This window comes from Pan troglodytes, chromosome 2, assembly GCF_028858775.2.
Source record: "Pan troglodytes isolate AG18354 chromosome 2, NHGRI_mPanTro3-v2.0_pri, whole genome shotgun sequence".
In the NCBI taxonomy this organism is placed as follows: Eukaryota; Metazoa; Chordata; class Mammalia; order Primates; family Hominidae; genus Pan; species Pan troglodytes.
In genome coordinates, this window is record NC_086015.1 from 104,905,968 (window position 1) to 104,928,797 (window position 22,830).

A 22,830-nucleotide genomic window follows, 5' to 3' on the forward strand; every position below is an offset into this window, starting at 1 on the left:
CTAGGGCCTAATGTAACTCACGGACTTCAGACTGCAGACTGTAGGAATCCACTAAAGGTTTCTTATTAAGGCAGAAATTACTGCAGTCTTAACTTGACATAGTAGTTTCTCAACTTGGTAGAAGCAGACTATAGAAAAAGTAACTTTACAGTTGGCTACGTGACTTAGACAAATTACTCTCTCTGACCTCAACTCTTACAGCTAATTGAGAGGAGAATTCTATATTTGGACAATCGCCGTGATTAAACGAGTGTATGAAAGGCGTCTGAAGCTAGGGGGCGCTAGATAAACACTGATTTCCCCTTTAAATAGGGGAAAAGAATGCAGGCTTTTTGTTTACATAGAGTTGGCAGGCATGCGTTATCCAGCAAGGCCGGAACGGAAGACCCTCTCAGCCTCAGCTGCAACCACATCTGGGTATGCAGAAACCTTCTAAGATCCCAGCGTTTCCAGGGAGATGCTCCATTTCCCCTCACTTCTCCGGACCTGTCGCTAGACCATGAAGACCTGACTGCCCTCTAATAAAGTCCCTAGCCAGCACTCTTAGACCGCCCAACCTTCCCAGCTCTTCCTTCCGAGGCGGCTACTCGATGACATCACATCCACTTCCGCTTCCGAAGGCGGCCTCTTTTCATTCCTCGGGACCGCTCTAGGCTGCCACCACGCCGGCTGGCCCCAAAAACTCGATGGTTGTTGGGCGGGGTCGTGACGTCCTTGGCGTGGCTGCAGGGGAGGCCGCGGCGGGGAAAATGGCGGACGGGAAGGCGGGAGAGGAGAAGCCTGAAAAGTCGCAGCGAGCTGGAGCCGCCGGAGGTGAACACAACCCCAGCGTCGTGGGCAGCGTGGGATGCTCCGGGCCTTTCTTTGAGCTCCCAGGGTGGGGGGAGTGGGGTGGGGCGAGAATGGGCGGATCTGGACCTCACCCGGCCAGGTGTTGGGCCCAGACCTGCCTCGGGCACGCCCGATGCGGCCCTCTGGGCTCCGGGCCTACATCGCCTCCTTGCCTGGGGAGAGCCGGCCACTGTTCGTCACCTCCTGGCCCCAGCGGAGGCCCTGATTCCGAGGAGAAGGGAGATGGGCGCCAGAAAGGGAGACCGAACTCGGGGTGGGACCAGGAGCGGCGGTGCAGGAGCCGCTACCGCCACACCGGAGACGCACATCACACAAAACACACACACCGGAGACGCTCATGAGACATAACATACACACAGTGCGAGCCACCGAGTAGTTGCCGCGGGAACTGGCCGCAGGCTGAGTTTCTGACGGTGCCGGCCTCTCAGTTACACGCAGGAGTTAATTACGCTTGCTGCTCCCTTTTCACTGAGGAGGTGGACAACTCCGGCCTGCTCTCTTTCCTTTACTTCCAAGTTTAATATTGATCCTGTGACAGGAAGGGCCGAGGTGATGGAGGGGAAGAGGAATGCCTTTGCCTGCCCTCTGGTTTAAGCTGCGGGGTCTAGGGCTAAGGTTTGGTTGCCTTTCTTTGAAGTATCTCCCTTAGGCTGTTGCCACCTGACCGCTTGCCAGATACTTAGGCGACTAAATAGTCTAGCGTGACTCTTCCTGTATTTTGTTACGACGTTAAACTCAGGTTACAGCTATCCTTATTCTGTCCATTCCACTCCCTAAATTCGGGTCTTGTGCGTGAAGGAAAAGAAACGTAATCTCTCCAGCTCCCTCTTTGCACATAACAAGACAAGTGACTTAACACGTGCGAGCTGTTTAAAATGTTTTTAGAACATTTTAAACATTATTCTCTATTCTGACCACCTTAGTTATCATTCCCGAAATTATTTAATATGAGAAAATAGAAACGATTAATAGCATATGAAGACCACTAGTAGACCTACTAACATAATGTTTCATGTTAATTGCCTTGGGAACAAAAATTATTGAAAAGATTAAGTGTAATGTTAATTACTTTGGACCCAGGATTTCCTTTTTAAAAAACACGTACAATTCTGTTAGTTAAGCTGGAACTCCATCTCTCTCTTCCCTCCCCACCCCCTGCCTTTCTTTTTTTTTTTTTATAACTAGTAAAATACCTTATGAAAGAACAATTTAAATTTAAACCATCTACTACTTTCTCACTAGGGAATTTTTTTTCCCAAAAAAATTGTATTGGAAATTGTGGGATAAAATTACATAAAAGTTTAAAAGTAGTTTGAGGAAAAGCAAAAAAATTTAGACGTAGTTTGAGGAAAAGCCTAAAGAATCATGTGTTGATTTTAAGGCCATCTCGTTAACTGTCTTGACCGAGGGTAGCAGACGTGTTTAATGTGCTGTCAAAATGTACCTTGAGTGTCATTATAAACCCACTGTATAATTTACCTGCCATTCTTTCAGTTGAGGGTTATTAGTTCTATAGTATGAATATTGATGTTTCCATTTTAGCATGTGGGGAGAAGTAGTAGAGAATTACTTTGCTAATTGGTATCAGAAAAATTATTATGGTCTTTTTCTTGGTAACTTAGAGTAAGTAAATATCCCTTAACTTCTACATAATTTGTCTCCTTGCCGTTACAAGAAAGTAGTGCTGTTACGTTTAAGCCATTTTTGAATGTCAGATATTTTTAATGAAATTGTGCAGAGGAATCATAGTTAAAATATGTCATACCATGGATATTGCAAAATTGGTAATTTTGTGGCAGATAGTCACTTTTTTGAAAACACCGTCAAGTTTGTCTTAGGGGCTTAACTAGAGAATATTCTGAATTTTAATTCCTGTCGAGCAGTCTACTAAGTTGGAAGTATAAGTTTTTTTTTTTATGAATAGTTTCCTTTTTTTTTTTGAGATGGAGCTCTGTCGCCAGGCTGGAATACAGTGGCGTGACCTGGGCGCACTGCAAACTCCGCCTCCCCGGTTCAAGTGATTTTCCTGCCTCAGCCTCCCAAGTAGCTGGGACTACAGGCGCGGGCCACCACGCCCAGCTAATTTTTGTATTTTTATTTTTTATTTTTTTTATTTTTTATTTTTTTCATAGGTATATAAACTATTTATTAACAGACAAGGCCTACAGACTTATTTCTTCTTGGACACACCCACAGTGCGGCCACGGCGGCCAGTGGTCTTGGTGTGCTGGCCTCGGACACGAAGGCCCCAGAGGTGACGCAGCCCTCTATGGGCCCGAATCTTCTTCAGTCGCTCCAGGTCTTCACGGAGCTTGTTGTCCAGACCATTGGCTAGGACCTGGCTATATTTTCCATCCTTTACATCCTTCTGTCTGTTCAAGAACCAGTCTGGGATCTTGTACTGGCGTGGATTCTGCATAATGGTGATCACACGTTCCACCTCATCATCAGTGAGTTCTCCCGCCCTCTTGGTGAGGTCAGTGTCTGCTTTCCTCAACACCGCATGAGCATATCTTCGGCCCACACCCTTAATGGCAGTGATGGCAAAGGCTATTTTCCGCTGCACATCGATGTTGGTGTTGAGTACTCGCAAAATATGCTGGAACTTTTCAGGGATCACTAGCGACATGGCGGCAGCACAAGCGGCGGCGTGTAGGCCTCCTGTGGAGGAGCAATTTTTGTATTTTTAGTAGAGACGAGATTTCACCATGTTGGCTAGAATGGTCTCAATCTCTTGACCTCGTGATCCGCCCGCCTCGGCCTCCCGAAGTGCTGGGATTACAGGCGTCAGCCACCGTGCCCGGCCAACATTAATTTCTGTCTATGAGAGAAGCTACTTATTTGAACTACCTGCTTTAAATAATAGGGTAAAATTGGTAGTTTTTTTTCTCCTCCCTTTGGTTAAATCTTTGTAGCTGTTTGAAATAATGTTAGGAGAAATAATGTTAAGAAAAATGTTAAAGAAGAGCTAGTCATACATAATCATGGCCATCTCAAGCTTTTTTGGTTATACCAAGAACTGCGTCAATGAAGTTGACATTTATTATGTCAGACACTAGTAGGGTCTTGAATACCTTCTCATTTAGGCTGCACACCTCTGCATACTAGAGAGGTAGCTCTGCCCTTCTTTCAAAAAAGGAAGCAACCAGAATGCAAATGGGTTACGAAGGGTACCCTTACAGATTTAAACTTTCTTATTAGGTAGTTTTTCTTCCTTTTTTTGAGATGAAGTCACGCTCTGTCGCCCAAGCTGGAGTGTAGTGGCATGATCTCAGCTCACTGCAACCTCTGCGTCCTGGGTTCAAGCGATTCTTCTGCCTCAGCCTCCTGAGTAGCTGGGATTACAGGCCCTTGTCACCACGCCCATCTTAATTTGTATTTTTAGTAGAGACGGGGTTTTGCCATGTTGCCCAGGCTGGTCTCAAACTCCTGACCTCAGGTGATCCACCCGCCTTGGCCTCCCAAAGTGCTGGGATTACACATGTGAGCCACTGTGCCCAGCTTACTAGGTAATTTTTTCAAAGTAAGGTACCTTTGTGCTCTAAGGCTCACCCCTCTCCAACTACTCAATGAAAAAACAAAAAAATGCTAGTACCATGTGTATTTTGATTTCATGTTAATTACATATTTTATTTGCTGAGTACAAATTAGATAAAATTCCTTTTATTAAAATATTCCTTAGTAAAGAATCTAGTAATTTGCTATTTTATCCATGTTTTATGTTCTAAATTGATAAGTGATTTTCTCATTTTTAAAAAAACTGATCATGTATTTAGTCATTCTTTAGTGTATAGATTGTTTCTACATATAAAACCAGCAGGTTTTCTGTTTGTTTCTCTGTTCCATTGTGTAGAGCCAAAGAGGTTTTTATTTTAACTGTGTGTCAGTCACAGGAAAGTAGTTATTGTTTGGGCTCCACTATGAAATGTCATACTTGATTAGAGCTACAAATAGAATACAGAATAAAATTAGCGTAAGTGCTTTTAGTTATAAACAGACTCTGAAAAAACTGTTTGCATCATACTCTTTCAGAGATATTCTGTGCTTCATAAATTGAGTTCCGTTTTTCAGCGATTGAATAGCAATCTTGATTCTTTAATTCTTCAGGTGCTTTTGTGATTTTATATATAAGTAAGAGAATGGCACCTCAAGCAGCCATTTCAGTGCTATCTTTGTCTCTTAGGGAAATCCCAAAACATAATCCTGCTTAATTTCCCTGCCCTATACTGTCGTTACAACTTTTACTCCTTGTGCAAAGGGAATAAAGAGTTTCTTTTATTTTTCATCTAAACAGAATCAAATGTTTTGTTCAAAGTGCTTATTAATCTGGAGACCCCATTATTCCAAAACTGTATAGATCTATATCTATAGCCTCTGATCTTTTAATCCTTTACTTGTCAGTCTGTGTTCGACTTTTTTTCTCCCCATTCTAGCTCTGTGTCCTGCTTTCTTAACTGTTATCAAGGCCATCTCTTGAAGCATCTTCTTTTTCTCCATAAATAAACTCTTGATCCAGTGTAGCATAATACATTCTATATGGTGAACGGGCAAACTGGGGAAAGAAAATAAAAGTTTTAATGATCAGCCAGCCTTCTTCTGTCTTATCGCCTGATATGTTCTTAGTCTCATATAACAGACCCAAGAAAGTCAGAATGTGAACTAATTTCATTATTGACTTCATACAAACAGAAGCAAAATTAGCAAGACATTTTGCCTTCCAAACCTACATATGTATGCCTTCTACTGTTTGAAATTATGATTAGCTCATCTTTCATGAAAAAAACTAACATATAAACCAAAGTATGATTTTTTTTTTTAAATAGCTCTTATAGGTAGCTTAAAACAGGTAATAACCAAATTGTCAGAGTAGAATTAAATTTCTCAAGAGGGAATGACCTTGAAGTTCCTTTTCAACTCCTAAGATTGTGTGAGATGTACATGAGGAACACATCACTCAAGGAAATAACTGGGCTGTATTAACACTGTCATTTGGGTAATAATGGGCCTGTTTATAACTAGGTACTTTGTATGATTATTACTATATTACTGAAGAATATTAAAATTTATTAGCCAAGTGTATTATTTTACCGTGTGACCAATTGCTCACAAACTACTAAGTGTAAAAGATGTTAGATAGATCTGATTTCTAAAAAGCAAAATCCCACAAATAACCAGATTATTGTACAAATTGTAGTGTTTAGTTGAAGGGTCTTGACTTTTTGTGAACTCTGTGTTTATAATTTTAAATTGCTCTGTATTTTATGCTAGTTAATTCATGGGAGCCTCTTCTACTGCCACACAATCTCAGTTCCTGCTGTATACTCTAACAAACAGTGGAAGAGACTGTTGGGTCAGTAGGTGACAACTGCAGAGGTATCTTCCTTATAACGATGCTTTTTGAGGTTGCTGCTCCCATCAATCTGCTCAGTAAAAATAGCTCATCTTGGTAAGTTGTTTCGACTTCACCAGGACCTGAAGAAGAAGCAGAAAAACCTGTGAAAACTAAGACTGTTTCTTCCAGTAATGGAGGGGAAAGTTCCAGTCGCAGCGCTGAGAAGCGATCAGCTGAAGAAGAAGCTGCCGACCTCCCAACAAAGCCTACAAAGATCTCCAAGTTTGGATTTGCCATAGGTAGTCAGACGACAAAGAAAGCATCAGCCATATCCATCAAACTTGGATCAAGTGTGAGTTGTTATTTCATATATGATGTTTGTAATGGGTCTTAAGGATTTGCTTTGGAAACGTGGCATTTACTAGGTTATGGTAAATTAAGGGTGAAAAGGTACATTGTTTGAGAAGTAATCTTTGACATATGAACTTAGATGATTAGCACCCTGTTTAAGAAGGGTCTGAATGAATTTTATCTCAATAAAGCTGTTAAGAAACAAAGATTTGGAATATTAGGAACAACTATTATAGGGAATATGATTTATAAAATAATAAACTTAGAATTTTTCTGCGTTGGCTGGGCACAGTGGCTCACACCTGTAATCTGAAAACTTGGGGAGGCCAAAGTGGGAGGACCAGTTGAGCCCAGGAATTTCAGACCAGTCTGGGCAACATGGCAAGATCTATCTCTACAAAAAATAAAAATATAATTTAAAAAAAATCTTTTTTCTAAGTTGAGCAAGTCCTCTGAAAAATATTGTCAGAAAGATTTTCCAGAGTTTTTTTTAACTTTCAGTGCCTGTAGTATTAAAAATAATATTGAGCAATCAGTTATTTGTATCTTAAAAGATGAATATTAGTAAGGTATTGCTTGATAAGATCTACCTAATTATCTTACTTTGGAACGACAAATGGGAATTGAATACTGTATATCTTATGTTGGTAGTCTTTTACAGGTCAATATTTGATCCTTTGTTTTAAGATGTCAGCCTTAGATTAATACTTATTAACCATGGAACCTCTGGAAGTGTTTGAAATATTAATTTGAAGCATATGAAGTTGTAGATACTTGTTTCTGACCTATAATATGAAAATTTCATAACCTTCAACCAAATAGATTTCTTATTTAAGGAAAAAGGAAGTTACTTAAATAGTGTATTGCTATTGGCTTTGGAAAATGGTTACATTCTTGTGTGAGGAGAAAAATCCTAAAATTGCCTTTGAGTTGGTTATTTTTATTTGTGCTGTGAAAGTTAATGCTTAATTGCCAGATGTGCATAGCTTTATTCTACATTAGATGTTTATTCAAAGATCTTAAAAATATGGTCTGGAGCAGTCAGTATATTTGGGCTATTCTCATTTTAAAAAGCTGTTATTACTTAGAATCCCCACCCTCACTCTGCTCTGTTTGCCCTTTTTCTATTTCTATTTTTTAAAAAATTCAGTCTGAACAAAAAACATTGAGCTTATAACATCAGTACTTCATTACTCTATTTCTGTATTTCAGCTGGTAGTTTTTGTTTAATATGTAGTTATAAAACTTGTATAGACCTAACTGCATAAATATTTAATGTTTTTTGATAGGCAGTATGTTAAATATATATTCTCAGGTGTACTTCTACTATAGATGGTCCCCTTGAGAATAGATTTTACTGTGCATGAACATAGTTCCTAAATCTAAATCCTTACTCTTTTTTTAATTTATTTATTTATATTTATTTATTTATTTATTTATTTTTTGGAGATGGAGTCTCTCACTCTGTCATCCAGGCTGGAGTGCAGTGGCACAATCTCAGCTCACTGCAACCTCTGCCTCCTGGGTTCAGGCGATTCTCCTGCCTCAGCCTTCTGAGTAGCTGGGACCACAGGTGCACGCCACCACGTCTGGCTAATTTTTGTAGTTTTAGTAGAGCCAGGATTTCACCATGTTGGCCAGGCTGGTCTCAAACTCCTGACCTCAGGTGATCTGTCCACCTCAGCCTCCCAGAGTGCTGGAATTATGGGCATGAGCCACCGAGCTTGGCCCCTCTTTCTTTTTTTTATTTTTTTGAGACGGAGTTTAACTCCTGTTGCCCAGGCTGCAGTGCAATGGTGCGATCTTGGCTCACTGCAACCTCTGACTCCGGGGTTCAAGTGATTCTCCTGCCTCAGCCTCCCGAGTAGCTGGGATTACAGGCATGCACCACCACACCTGGCTAATTTTGTATTTTTAGTAGAGATGGGGCTTCTCCATGTTGGTCAGGCTGGTCTCGAACTCCCGACCTCAGGTGATCTGCCTGCCTCAGCCTGCCAAAGTGCTGGGATTATAGGTGTGAGCCACCACGCCCGGCCTACTCTTTCTAAATAATTGACATGATTCGTAATTTCTGATAATTTGGGGTGGGAGGGTTATGTTTTGAAAAAACTACTCAGTAAAACTTTTTAGTTTTGGAAAACAAATCTGTTTTTATAAAATAAACTGCAAGACTGGGCGTGGTGGCTCACGCCTATAATCCCAGCACTTTGGGAGGCCAAGATGGGTGGATCACAAGGTCAAGAGATCAAGACCATCCTGGCCAACATGGTGAAACTCCATCTCTACTAAAAATACAAAAATTAGCTGGGCGTGGTGGCAGGTGCCTGTAGTCCCAGCTACTTGGGAGGCTGAGGCAGGAGAATTGCTTGAACTGGGAGGCAGAGGTGCAGTGAGCCGAGATTGTGCCACTGCACTCCAGCCTCGCAACAGAGTGAGACTCCGTCTCAAAAATAGATAAACTACAGTGTAAACACAGTCTTTTTGGGGGGGTGAGGTGTAGGATATTTAAAAAAAATTGAAATTGCTGGATTGATTATATGAAGATAATCAGCCAACAAATGCTTATTTGTGTCCACAACATTAAATACATGACATCTTTAAAAAATTAAGGGTGTTTCTAGAGTTACTGTGCATAATCTCTAACTGAACATGTTTTATTCCTTCAAAAGAAAACACTATAAAAAATGTGTGTGGTATAAAAGAAGGAATGGTTAATTTTGTTTCAGTAGATCAGAGAAGAGTTTACTGATGAAGTGATCTTTGAGTTGGACTTAAATGTAGGCAGGAGCAAAAGGGCATTTCATGCAAAGGCAGTTAAGATGTGAAGCCATATAGTACATTGAGAAAATCATTAATATTTGGACAGGGTTTGGTGGGGAAATGTAGGGATAAACAGCCCCCAAAATTAAGACCATGAGACCAAATTTAAGGGCTTGTATTCCATAATGAGTCTCAAGACTTAAACAGATTTGCATCTTAGAAGCATCACTATGGTACCATATAGATGGTTGGTGGGAAGAGGATACAGAAAGTGGTGAGGCCAGGTGCAGTGGCTCATGCCTATAATTCCAGCACTTTGGGAGGCTGAGGCAGGATTGCTTGAGCTCAGTAGTTTGAGACCAGCCTGGGCAACATAGTGAGACCTCTTCTCTACAAAAAGTAAACAAGGCTGGGCATGGTGGCTCAGGCCTCTAAACTCAGCACTTTGGGAGGCAAAGTCGGTGGATCTCTTGAAGCCAGGAGTTCGAGACCAGCCTGGCCAATATAGCAAAACTCCATCTCTACTGAAAAATACAAAAAATTAGCCATGGTGGCACACACCTGCAATCCCAGTTACTTGGGAGGCTGAGGCAGGAGAATCACTTGAACCCAGGAGGTGGAGGTTGTAATGAGCTGAGATCGTGACATTGCACTCCAGCCTTGGTGACAGAGCAAGACTCTTGTCTCAAAAATAAGAAATGAGCCGGGCATGGCAGGGTGTGCCTATAGTCCCACCTACTTGAGAGGCTGAGGTGGGAGGATCACTTGAGCCAGGGAGGTCGAGGCTGCAGTGAGACAAGATTGCACCACTGCACTCCATCCTGGGTGACAGAGTAAGACCTTGTCTCAAAAAAGAAAGAAAGGTCAGGAGATGTTTTTTTTTGTTTTTTGTATTTTGAGACGGAGACTCACTCTGTCACCCAGGCTGGAGTGCAAAGGTGTGATCTTGGCTCACTGCAACCTCTGCCTTCTGGGTTCAACCAATTCTCCTGCCTCAGCCTCCTGAGTAGCTGAGATTACAGGTGTGCGTCACCACCATATCCAGCTAATTTTTTTTTTTTTTTTTTTTGTATTTTTAGTAGAGAGAGGGTTTCACCATGTTGGCCAGGCTGGTCTTGAACTCCTGACCTCAAGTGATCCACTTGCCTTAGCCTCCCAAAGTGCTGGGATTACAAGCATGAGCCCCTGTGCCTGGCTAGGTGATGTATTTCTGACAGTAGTCCAGGCAGGTAATGCTAAGGACCTTAAGTTGGTAATGTGATAGCATGATTGAAAAGGCAGAGGGAGAATTAAGTTTACTTAATAGGTGTCTAATCAACAGGACCTTACAAGTTGAAGAAAAGATTTTCTGGTTTGAGTACTTATGAACACTGTGAAACTAAGTACCTAGGGGAGCTCCTAAGTGGAGCTGCCCAATAGGCAGATGATAGCCCATTTAGGGGTAGACATAGGATTAGGTAGTTAAAACTAGGAATGAATGAAATCGACCAGAGAAGGAAAAATCATTGACAACAAAATTCTAGTTGTCTGCTAATTAAAAAAAAAAAATTTTTTTTAGAGATGGGGGACTTGCTGTGTTGACCAGGCTGGCCTGGAACTCCTGGTCTCAAGCAGCCCTCCTGACTCAGCTTCCCAAAGTGTTGAGATTGCACATGTGAGGCACTGTGCCTGCCTAGGTATCTATATCTTCTAAATGGGGAGCAACAGGAAAGGGACAGAACAAAAGGTGGGAGAATTGGGAGAATAACCAATAAAAAGCATTGTTACAGAAGCCAAGGAAAGGGTGTTTTTATTTTTTATTTTTTTTATTTTTATTTTTTGAGACAGTCTCACTCTGTTACCAGGCTGGAATGCAGTGGCGTGATCTCACCTCACTGCAACCTCTGCCTCCTGGGTTCAAGCGATTCTCCTGCCTCAGCCTCCCAAGTAACTAGGATTACAGGCACTCACCACCACACCTGGCTGATTTTTTGTGTTTTTAGTAGAGAGCACCTTGGGAGGCTGAGGCGGGTAGATCACGAGGTCAGGAGTTCAAGACCAGCCTGGCCAACATGGCGAAACCTCGTCTCTACTAAATATACAAAATAAATTCGCTGGGCATGGTGGCACACACCTGTAATCCCAGCTATTCAGGACGCCGAGGCATGAGAATCATTTGAACCCAGGAGGCATAGGCTGCAATGAGCCAAGATTATGCCACTGCACTCCAGCCTGGGCAACAGAGCAAGACTCTGTTCTCAAAAAGAAAAACAAAAAACATAGTGAGAAGAGATGGTTTGGTTTAATTATGTTTATAGGCCTAGGGGCAGAAAGCCCCTTTTATGCTTTCAAGGCACATTGTATTTAATGTTACTGTGGGAAGGTATTACTAATCATTTTCTCTTGCCTGTACCAAGTACCCCTTAGGTAAGTGATATTGTAGATCCTAACTAGAAAATCTTTTATAGGAGGGCAACAAATGGATGCCACAAGTTAGTAAAGTAAAACATACCCACTGATAATCCACATTTTTGAAAAGAGAGAATGGATTTGTCCAAAGTATTGGGTTCGTTACTATACAAATTTCTATGGAAATATAGTTAAATCTTTCAAGATAAATTATTCATATCATTAAACAAGCTTGTATAAATGTTATTTATATGATATTCTTTTTAATATGTTTCTTCTTCAGAAGCCTAAAGAAACTGTTCCAACTCTTGCTCCAAAAACTCTTTCAGTAGCAGCAGCTTTTAATGAAGATGAAGATGTAAGTTGATATCGAGTTTTGTTTTTTTACTTTAACCAGTTATTTAAGGAAGGTATTAGTGGCAAATTATAGGTTATAATAGTATTAGTGAATTTTCTTTATAATAGTTTTTGTGTCTGTGTGTGACATCCATAAAAACTGGATACTCTATTTTTGCATTTTATTTGGTTGTAGGATTATTTTAGAGTATTGTTGACTTTGGGGACAAGAAGCTTAAGGATGAAATCAGCAAATGTTTATTATGAGTAGTTTGTACTAGGAAGTATGTAGGATCCAAAAAAAGAAAAATCTAGTACTGTTGCCTTAATAATTTTTATAGTTGGGGTCTTCAGTAATGATACATTATGCATGCATTTAATTTTAAAAAGCCAACTATTGGCTAGGCGCGGTGTCTCATGCCTGTAATCCTAGCACTTTGGGAGGCTGAGGCAGGTGGATCACTTGAGGTCAGGGGTTCAAGACCAGCCTGGCCAATATGGTGAAACCCCATCTCTACTAAAAATACAAAAATTAGACAGGCGTGGTGGCACAGGCCTATAATCCCAGCTACTTGGGAGGGTGAGCCAGGAGAATTGCTTGAACCCAGGAGATGGAGGTTGCAGTGAGCCAAGATCATGCCACTGCACTTCAGCCTGGGCAACAGAGCGAGTCTCTGTCTCAAAAAAAAAAAAAAAAAAGTCAACTATTGTGCTCACTTCCCATATCCCTAGGAGGGATAACAATTCAATAGTGCTGGTGATTCTGCCAGAAGTTCTACTCAAAAAGCATGTGGTCCAGAATGAGCATGAGATGCTTATCTGATAGTGTCTTTGTCCCAATTTCCTCATGCCCCTCACAATGTCGTTATCTTCCCATGTTATGAATGACCTATGGAAGTTTCAAGCATGATTCTGACTGATGTTTTTATACTAGACTCTGACATTAAAACCTAACCCCCACTCATGATGTGACGTCATTGTGTAGCAAATAAGTGTTTCAGGATACATCAGTAGTTGTTCCCAAAAGCATATGTGGGCGTATATTCGTGTGTGTGTGTGTGTGTGTGTGAGAGAGAGAGAGTGTGTCTTGCTTTGTTGCCTAGGCCGGAGTGCAGTAGCATAATCACAGCTCACTGTAGCCTTGACTTCCCAGGCTCAAGTGATCCTCCCACCTCAGCCCTCCAAGTAGCTGGACCACAGGCATGCCCCACCATGTTGCCCAGGCTGGTCTCAAACTCCTGGGCTCAAGTGATCCTCTGCCTTGGCCTCCCATAATGCTGGGATTACAGGTGTGAGCCACCACACAGCCATATGTTCTTATGTGGATAAGACTTAATATGTTCAGAGGACTGGAGTGATTTGGGAAGAATATATATGAAGTAGATACTAAAACATTAGGCAGGGTTTTAGTGAATCAAGAAATAATTCTGTGGCCGGGTGCAGTGGCTCATGGCTGTAATCCCAACACTTTGGGAGGCCGAGGCAGGCGGATCACCTGAAGTCAGGAGTTCGAGACCAGCCTCAACATGGAGAAACCCCATCTCTACTAAAAATACAAAATTAGCCGGGCGTGGTAGTGCATGCGTGTAATCCCAGCTACTCAGGAGGCTGAGGGAGGAGAATTGCTTGAACCTGGGAGGCAGAGGTTACAGCGAGCCAAGATCGCGCCGTTGCACTCCAGCCTGGGCAACAAGAGCAAAACTCTGTCTCAAAAAAAAAAAAAAAAAATACTTTTGTAAGCCTAGCTATCAATTTTCAGGTCACAAGCAGTAAATACTGAGTAGCTGCATTTGACTGAACTGGAGAGTTTTGTAGAGGAATTTTGAGCAAGGATAAATATTTAATGATTGGAGCCCAAATCAGTAAGCAGAAAATTACTGTAGTCATCAGTGTATTCTCTCTTGGACTTTCACTCATTCTATCCATTTGAGTGCTTTCTGTATGTTAGCCACTGCTATGTTATAAAGATAAATCAGAAACGTTCACCTAGGAACTCAGCCTAGCAGGGCAGACTTAAATGTAAAACAGTACAAGATAAAAATCGAAAGTATCTGAATAAGTGATACTGTGGAAATTGAGAAAAGGAGTAAAGGCCAGATACTAGATGCAGCAGCATGTAAAAGACCACTGGACTGGCAGTTGGAAGACCTGAATTAAGTTTGAGAAGCACTAACTTAAATAATATTTGAAGTTTCTTGGCATCTCTAACATTCTTAAGAAATCAGGTACCATTTGATTCAACCCATTCAGATATGTACAGACTGTAGGAGGGAAGAACGATACAGGATGCAGGGAATACGTGCAAAAGTGCAGAGGTTGGAAATTGTAAGCACCTACATTACAACAATGGCTTACTTTGAATGCCTAACGATTTGGATATCTTTTCACATTATTTTACCCTTAATTTGTGAGTTGTGTGATGTGTTTATTCATATTTTGAAAATGGAGAAATTGACTGGGCATGGTGGCTCACGCCTGTAATCCCAGTACTTTGGGAGGCCGAGGCGGGTGGATCACGAGGTCAGGAGGTCAAGACCATCTGGCTAACATGGTGAAACCCTGTCTCTACTAAAAATACAAAAAATTAGCTGGGCGTGGTGGCATAAGCCTGTAATCCCGGCTACTCGGGAGGCTGAGGCAGGAGAATTGGTTGAACCCGGGGGGTGGAGGTTGCAGTGAGCCGAGATCGCGCCACTGCACTCCAGCCTGGGCAACAGAGCAAGACTCCATCTCCAAAAAAAATGAAAATGGAGAAATCAAGTATGCATGAGCACATGCCAGTGCACACACTTGTTGTCTTTTAGGTCTTCCTGTTTCTTGTTCTTTGCGTCATACCCTGCTGTTTTCCCTGCTTTTAAGTAAATTTTGGATGCATTTAGACAGCATTCTTTCTCCTATAATATAACAGTAATAAAGGATAAACTGTCTCATAGATTTAAAAAACACATGTATCCGAAATCATCTTTTTTTTTCTTTTTTAAATCATAATTAAGTAACCTTGGATATATATTTGAGTTTGAAATATACTGAACAGAGAAGATAGCCACTTAATTAGTTAATTTTGAAATTTTAAAATATTTTTCCAGCTGTTACATATGTGTAGTCTCCTTTAATTTGGACAAATTCCTTAGTCTTTGTGTATATTTCATGGTATTAACATTTTTGAAGAGTACAGGCCAGTTATTTTGTATAAGCTCCCTCAATTTGGATTTGTCTGATGTTTCCTCATGATTAGTTTCACGTTTCTTACTTTTGGCACAAATACCACAAAAGTGATGCCAAGTTATCAGTGCGTCATATCAGGGAGCACATGCTGTCAATATGCCCCATCACTAAAACAGTGTTAACTTTGATCATTTGGTTAAAGTGGTGCCTGCCAGATTTCTTCACTGTCAAATTACTATTTTACCTTTTATAATTAAAATTTATTTTGTGGGGATAGGCTTTGAGAATATGTGAAAATAATATGATCGAGGACGTTTTCTCACTAGTGTTAACATCTGTTGATAATTCTTGCCAGAATTATGATAAGGTTTGCCAAATGATGATTTTTCTGATTCCATCATCCTTTCTGCATCTATTAACTGTCTCTTACTGTAAGGAAGAGCTTATTATCACATTTAAATTTTATTTATTGAAGTGTATACTCATGGAATCTTACTTTATTCAATAGGTTATAGTGCTCAAATTGTCACAGATTTAACCAGTAGAAGTCCCTTTAAGCTGGATCAACACCCTTTTAAAAAGTAGTATTTAGCTAAGCAGCAGCTTTTATACATAAAAACTTATATTTGAAAGGAACTTTCCCCACAATTTTCAACAACTGTAAGTATAGAAAAAGTAAGGAATGAGCTCTCTTTTTTTTTTTTTCTTTGAGACAGAGTTTCACTCATGTCACCCAGGCTGGAGTGCAGTGGCACGATCTCGGCTCACTGCAACCTTTGCCTCCTGAATTCAAGCAATTCTCCTGCCTCAGCCTCCTGAGTAGCTGGGATTACAGGCACGCGCCACCACACCTGGCCAATTTTTTATACTTTTGGTAGAGACGGGGTTTCACCATGTTGGCCAGGCTGGTCTTCAACTCCTGACCTCAGGTGATCCACTCACCTCAGCCTTCCAAAGTGCTGGGATTACAGGTGTAAGCCACTGCACCCAGCCAGGAATGAGCTTTCAAGATGTCTTTATTGTAGTAGATATTTTTGAGGAGCAGTACCTTAAAGTGGTTAAGAACCTTTGCTTTGGTGTCAAACTCTTTTGCTATTCATTTGCTTTGTTTCCTTGAGCAAGTTAACTTTGTTACCTCACCTGCAAAATATGAATGATGATAATCATACCTCCCTCATGCGATTATGTTAGGATTTTTAAGAGATAGGACATATACAAACATTTAACACAATGGGCAGCATTTAGTAGCTAAATGGTTTTAGTTCTAGAATGTTTGTTTTTTCAGCAATTTTTTTTCTTTATGCAAAATCAGCACCGTAGAAGACAGGCGTTTATTTTTTAAATGTAGTTAAGGTAAATAACTCACTAATTTTCTCCTTTTACCAAAATTTACAGTAGTGAAAATGCTAAAAGACTTAGATATAAAATTTAGCGTATTAGTAATCAGGAATTGAATAAGTTTGTATGCAGTTATCTTGGTTTACTTACTTTTTTCTTTAGAGTGAACCAGAGGAAATGCCTCCAGAAGCAAAGATGAGGATGAAGAATATTGGAAGGTATTATAATTTTTCATAAATATTATAGAAAGTTACAAAAGTGAATTAAGAACAAAAATAACTTGCACATGATTTCTTACAGTTCAGGCTTTTCTTGTGCATTTGGGCAGAACAGTTTTTAAAAGCATTTTCTGTGTACTAGATGATTAATTAGGATTTTGAAGATGAGTAAGACATGGTTCAATCCTCATGAAGAAAGATAACTGTAATTATTCTGTGAACTATCGGTGATCTTATTTAGTCTCCAGTTAAAGAAAATGAGTATCTTAAGACATAACGATAATTTAAGACTACTTCTTGACAGGGTCTTATTCTGTTGCCCAGGCTGGAATGCTGTGGCACAATCACAGCTCACTGCAGCCTCGATCTCCCACACTCAAGCTGCCCTCCCACCTCAGCCTCTCAAGTAGCTGGGACCACAGGCATATGCCATGACACCCGGCTGATTTTTTTTTTTATTTTTAGTAGAGGCAAGGTCTCACTATGTTGCCCAGGCTGGTCTGTAACTCCTGAGTGCAAGTGATCTCCCCACCTCAGCCTCCCAAAGTGCTGGGATTACAGGTGTAAGCCACCATGCCCAGCTGTTTTTTCAAATAAGAAATAGCTATGAGAAATGTTTCTGATTTCACAATTTTTCCTGGTATGAAACAAATGGCTTTCAGTCACTTCATTTTTTAAAAAAATTTGTAAGTAGAGACAGACAGGATCTTGCTATGTTGCCCAGGCTGGTCTCAAACTCCTGGCCTCCAGCAGTCCTGCCTTAGCCTCCCAAAGTGCTGGGAGTATAGGTGTGAGCCACCATGCCCAGCCACTTCACTTACGATATAATTTCTACCACTTTATCTTATATTTCTTTTTTTCTTTAATGACTTAGATGCCAAATACCAAAATAAGATAAATGAAAGTATTTTAATTTTCTCCATTGTTGCTGTTGTCATGGAGATAACATTTATTTTTAAGTTAACACGATGTGCAGTTTCCTGTCTTTGTGTGCATTAATGGATAGCTTAGAGATCAGTAAGAAAGCTTAATACCACCTCAACCCCATACTGTGTCCCCATTTCTTCCAAATGTATGAACCCACAAAGAACTGAGTGGTAAATCTTTTTCCTTTTCTTATTTAACTACCAGTATGATAATGCTAAGTGCTAAATCTATACACAAGCGTAAGTCTCCAAACTTCCATTATGTGATTCAAGTAGAGTCAGTCCCAGTGGCTGCCTGCATGCCTTCCTTTCATACTGAGTGTAAAGTAGGAAGTACATATGATGTTGTTGTCCCGCCTAAACACCCAGCACATATATTAATATAGTTAAACATAAATAATTGAAGCAGAAGTTCATAAAATGACACTGAACCTTTCTATATGTAATATATCTTCATGTTTTTCTTCTATTTCATTTTTTACAAATGCTGGTGGCCAGCTATCACATTGACTTCATGATGCTGTTAATGGATTACAGGCAACAGGTTTTTTTGTTTTTTTGTTTTGATTTTGGTGTTTTTTTTTTTGTTTTTTTTTTTTTTTTTAAGACAGGATCTAGCTCTGTCACTCAGGCTGGAGTGCAGTGGTGTGATCATAGCTCACTGCAGCCTTGACCTCCTGGGCTCAGGCAATCCTCCCACCTCAGCCTCCTAAGCAGCTGGAACCACAGGCGCACGCCACCACACCTGACTGATTTTTAAATTTTTTGTCGAGACAGGGTCTCACCATGTTGCTCTGGCTGGGAGGCAACAGTTTTTAAAACCGCAGTGGTTGCCACACTTAGCTGTATATCAGAATTACCTTAAATGTTTGTTAAAACTACAGATTTATCCTCACCCCCAATTTAGGCCTGCTGGATCTGAAATTCTAGAACTGTGTCTGTAAAGTGTTTTTTGTTTTTTGTTTTTTTGTTTGTTTTTTGTGACAGAGTCTTGCTCTGTTGCCCAGGCTGGAGTGCAGTGGCGTGATCTCGGCTCACTGCAACCTCTGCCTCCCAGGTTCAAGCAGTTGTCCTGCCTCAGCCTCCCAAGTAGCTGGGACTACAGGCACGGGCCACCATGCCTGGCTAATTTTCGTATTTTTAGTAGAGACGGGGCTTCACTGTGTTGGCCAGGCTGGTCTCAAATTGCTGACCTCAGGTGACCCGCCTGCCTCGACTTCCCAAAGTGCTGGGATTACAGGTATCAGCACCATGCCTGGCCTGTGAAATGTATTTTTAAAAAGCTCTGTAGGGGCTTCCAGTGTTCAGTCTGTGTTTATAATAGGTGCTAAACAAACATGTATTGAGTGAATCAAAATCATAACCTGAAAGGCTTTATATAACATTTTAAATAAATTTTCTTTCTTTTAACACAGGGATACACCAACATCAGCTGGACCAAACTCCTTCAATAAAGGAAAGCATGGGTTTTCTGATAACCAGAAGCTGTGGGAGCGAAATATAAAATCTCATCTTGGAAATGTCCATGACCAAGACAATTAAATGATGTTTTGAAATTGGGGTGTGGGGTGGGTGTAAAGTTAAAAGGAACAGTTTCCTTTTTTAAAGAATGGTATAAGACTATCTTTGGAGCCGCTTTTTTTTTCTTTTTCATTTTTTTAAAAGATTGAGTGGTACACTAATAAATGAGAGTGAAATTAGAGGTAATTTATGTTTTATATACAGATTTCAAGACATTTGCTAATTTTGTAGTTTCATGTGATTAGTTTCCAAAGGTTACAGATAATAAAGAAATCAGAAATGGTACCTTTTTAAGAATTGCATATTTTTTTAGACACAACTATTAGCACATTAAGAGGGAAGCAAAGTTACTGTCTATTTAAAACTGCGAGCAGTTAACTCTCTTAACTCCCTTATTACCTAAACTTGTCTGGCTCCCAGGAACAGCCTTATAGAGAGAGGGAGTATTGTATTGGGAAGAAAATGTTACTGAACTATTGACTGAAAGTAAATTTAGATAAAATACAGCTTTTTTCCTTATGGGCATTTGTTTTGTTTCAAGTCATCATAAACTAGGTATTGCATTGCTATCCGTGGATACAGACGCTTAGCTCTTAAAAGATTTTTTTTTTTATGTAAACTGTTGAATATTTGAAATAGTCCACTTCACCTTAATGGGTCTTGTCTATCTTCATTAGTCTTCAAAGAAAAACCATTTGCTACCAAAGTAAATCAGTATTTTGAATGTGCTTCTCTTGTTTTTTGTTTATTAGCTAGTTCCTGTAAGCATTTCCACCAGAACTTGAGGCAAATCATAAGGAAGCTGTTTCTTTTAAAACACAAACCACCACCAAAAATTTAAATGTACATATTGCTTAAGTATTTGGCTGTTTTTATTTTTTAAAAGGTATAAACACCAAAAAAAAAATTAACATTGTATGAAGATGGAAAACAAGAAGATGCACTTTCTGTAACTTTGTCTAAGGATTTAAATTACTAACTTATGAACTCCAATTTGAATTGAACTTAACTATCGGCTTTCTTACTGGTAAAATTATATGGTTTATTTTAAATGCGTACATATTGACCAATGGCCTCTGAAAAAGCACATTTTAGATACTGAAATTGAAGGAAAGAAAATGCATCTTCAAACATTTTTTGGAATCTCACCACATATACTTTGTTAGATTTGTGTATTGTAGGGTGTTTGTTTTGTATTTTTGTATTGTACATGAACTTTTTTTTAAATGTGACAGTTAAACACATCTTTAAAAGCATAGTCACAGACAAAAGCATACAGTATAAAAATTTCCTTGAAAACTCCTACAATATTATATTTGGAGGCAGCTTCGGACTGTTTTATTGGTGGTAACTGCTTGCTGAGGTCTTTTAGTTGGTAATAACTCCAGAGAAGCAGCCTGTGTATATTCCTAACACTTTGTTCACTAGCATTTAAGTTTAGAATAAGCCCAAGTAAAACAATGGAAATGTATATAGAACTCTTAGTTCTTACATGATTTAATTATATCGATACATGAATTTAACTTACTTTAATGTAGGCAAACTATCAATTTTTTGTCCATTTTCCTGTTTGTTAAAATAACATACCTCTCCTACATATTATTTTCTTGACCCAAATGAAATATTAACCTAAGGTCAAGCTGGGAGAGAGAAATGACTGAGATGAATGTCTTTACTAAAGTACCAATAAATTTGTCAAACTCAATAGTGTTTTTATTTTCTATTCCATTTAATTGTTGCTTACTGGTTTTTGTTTTTAAAGTTGAGACAAATGTCAAGTGTTGCTCTTGTTCATATTGTTGACCAAAGTAATGGGGGATTTAAAATTCTGAATTACTAGTGTCTACCTAGCTCAGCACCTAGTTCTATAGCATTACAGAATCTCAGACTCAAAAAGACTTAATCCTCCTCCAGTGCGAAAGGATTGTCTGTCCAGTTCTTTAGACAATCTTGCCAAAGCTTTTCTTTGACAATCACTAAATATTAGAAAGTATTCTTTTTTTTTTTTTTTTTGAGACAGAGTCTCACTCTGTTGCCCAGGCTGGAGTGCAGTGGCACGATCTCGGCTCACTGCAACCTCTGCCTCCTGGGTTCAAGCAATTCTCATGTCTCAGCCTCCCAAGTAGCTGGGACTACAGGCGCATGCCACCACGCCCAGCTAATTTTTGTATTTTTAGTAGAGACAGTGTTTCACCATATGGTCAGGCTAGTCTCGAACTCCTGACCTGAGGTGATCCACCTGCCTTAGCCTCCCAAAGTCCTGGGATTACAGGCATGAGCCACTGCGCCCAGCCTAGAAGGTATTCTTTCACTAGTGTCTTCTGGGCATGGTGGTGGGCGCCTGTAATCCCAGCTACTCAGGAGGCTGAGGCAGGAGAAGCACTTGCACCCGGGAGGCAGAGGTTGCAGTGAGCCGAGATTGGCCACTGCACTCCAACCTGGGCGACAGAGCTAGACTCCGTCTCAAAAAAGAAGAAGCAGAGAGTAGAATGGCAGTTGGTGGTCAGGGGCTGAAGCATGGGGAAAATGGGGAGATGTTGGTCAAAGAGTACAAACTTTCAGTTGTAAGATGAATATGTTCAGGGAGCTAGTGTACACCACAGTGACTATAGTTAATAATACTGTATTTTTTATGCTCGCTTTGGCAACACATATACTAAAATTGGAAGTATACAGAGATTGACATGCCGCAGAGCAAGGATGACATGCAAATTCATGAAACAGTCCATGCTTTCCTTTCTGAGAAAAAAACCACTGTATTTTTAATTAGAAATTTGCTAAAATAATAGATCTTAATTGTCACAACTAACCCTCTACCACACTACTAAATAACTGTGTGAAGCGATAGATGTGTAATTTTTTTTTTTTTTTTTTGAGACAGAGTCTCACTCTGTCACCCAGGCTGGAGTGCAATGGTGCGACGCCGGCTCCCTGCAACCTCCGCCTCCCGGATTCAAGCGACTCTCCTGCCTCACCCTCCCAAGTAGCTGGGACCACAGGCGTGTGCCACCACGCCTGGCTAATTTTTGTATTTTTAGTAGAGACGGGGTTTCACTATGTTGGTCAGACTGGTCTCAAACTCCTGACCTCATGATCCGCTCACCTCGGCCTCCCAAAGTGTTGGGATTACAGGCATGAGCCACTGCACCCAGCATTTTTTTTTTTTTTTTTTTTGACAAGGTCTTGCTCTGTCACCCAGGCTGGAGTGCAGTGGCAAAATCATAGTTCACCATAACCACAAACTCCCAGGCTCAAACAATCCTTCCACCTCAGCCTCCCAAGTAGCTAGGACTATAGGTGCACCACCACACCCAGCTAAAGATGGGGTCTTGCTATGTTGCCCACACTCGTCTTGAACTCCTGGGCTCAAGTGATCCTCCCACCTCAGCCAAAGTGCTGGGATTTCAGGAATGAGCTGCCATGCTCAGCTGTGTTTCTTATAAATAAGTACATCTTTTACAGAACCTCGATACAGTCAGGAAATTTACATTACTACTTGATTATATACAATTTTTATTTGTCAAGTTCAAGCTTCATCAATTGCTTTGCAGCAAAAGGATCTAGTTCAGGGTCATGCTTAGTTGTCACATGTTGTCAGGCACCTTTAGTCTGGTATAGTTCTTCAGTTTTTCTTTAGTGACCT

General features: G+C 40.3%; 2 protein-coding genes and 1 non-coding gene across 5 annotated transcripts; 2 read left to right on the forward strand and 1 right to left on the reverse strand.

Annotated features, from left to right (window-relative positions):
* The first annotated feature begins 351 nt into the window (after positions 1-351).
* On the forward strand, positions 352-20,892 carry PCNP (PEST proteolytic signal containing nuclear protein). Of its 3 annotated transcripts, none has more exons than XM_516628.7 (5): positions 352-813; positions 6,322-6,536; positions 11,967-12,041; positions 16,685-16,740; positions 19,082-20,892. In XM_516628.7, exons 1-5 carry the CDS (start codon positions 687-689, stop codon positions 19,206-19,208), a joined length of 600 nt encoding a protein of 199 aa, XP_516628.3. In that variant the 5' UTR covers positions 352-686; the 3' UTR covers positions 19,209-20,892. The 3 variants fall into 3 exon arrangements, with proteins under 3 accessions (XP_516628.3, XP_016800405.1, XP_054538096.1); XM_054682121.2 differs by lacking the exon at positions 352-813 and adding an exon at positions 6,228-6,298 and having other exon boundaries at positions 6,374-6,536; XM_016944916.4 differs by lacking the exon at positions 16,685-16,740 and having other exon boundaries at positions 624-813.
* LOC107971433 (small ribosomal subunit protein uS13-like) lies at positions 2,986-6,322 on the reverse strand. The gene has a single exon (XM_063806068.1). It carries the CDS (start codon positions 3,479-3,481, stop codon positions 3,023-3,025), a length of 459 nt encoding a protein of 152 aa, XP_063662138.1. The 5' UTR covers positions 3,482-6,322; the 3' UTR covers positions 2,986-3,022.
* Positions 20,893-21,819: 927 nt separating the features above from the next.
* Positions 21,820-21,922, forward strand: LOC112208790 (U6 spliceosomal RNA). Its single transcript, XR_002943350.1, has one exon. It is a non-coding gene; the product is annotated as a U6 spliceosomal RNA (small nuclear RNA).
* The last annotated feature ends 908 nt before the right edge of the window (positions 21,923-22,830 follow it).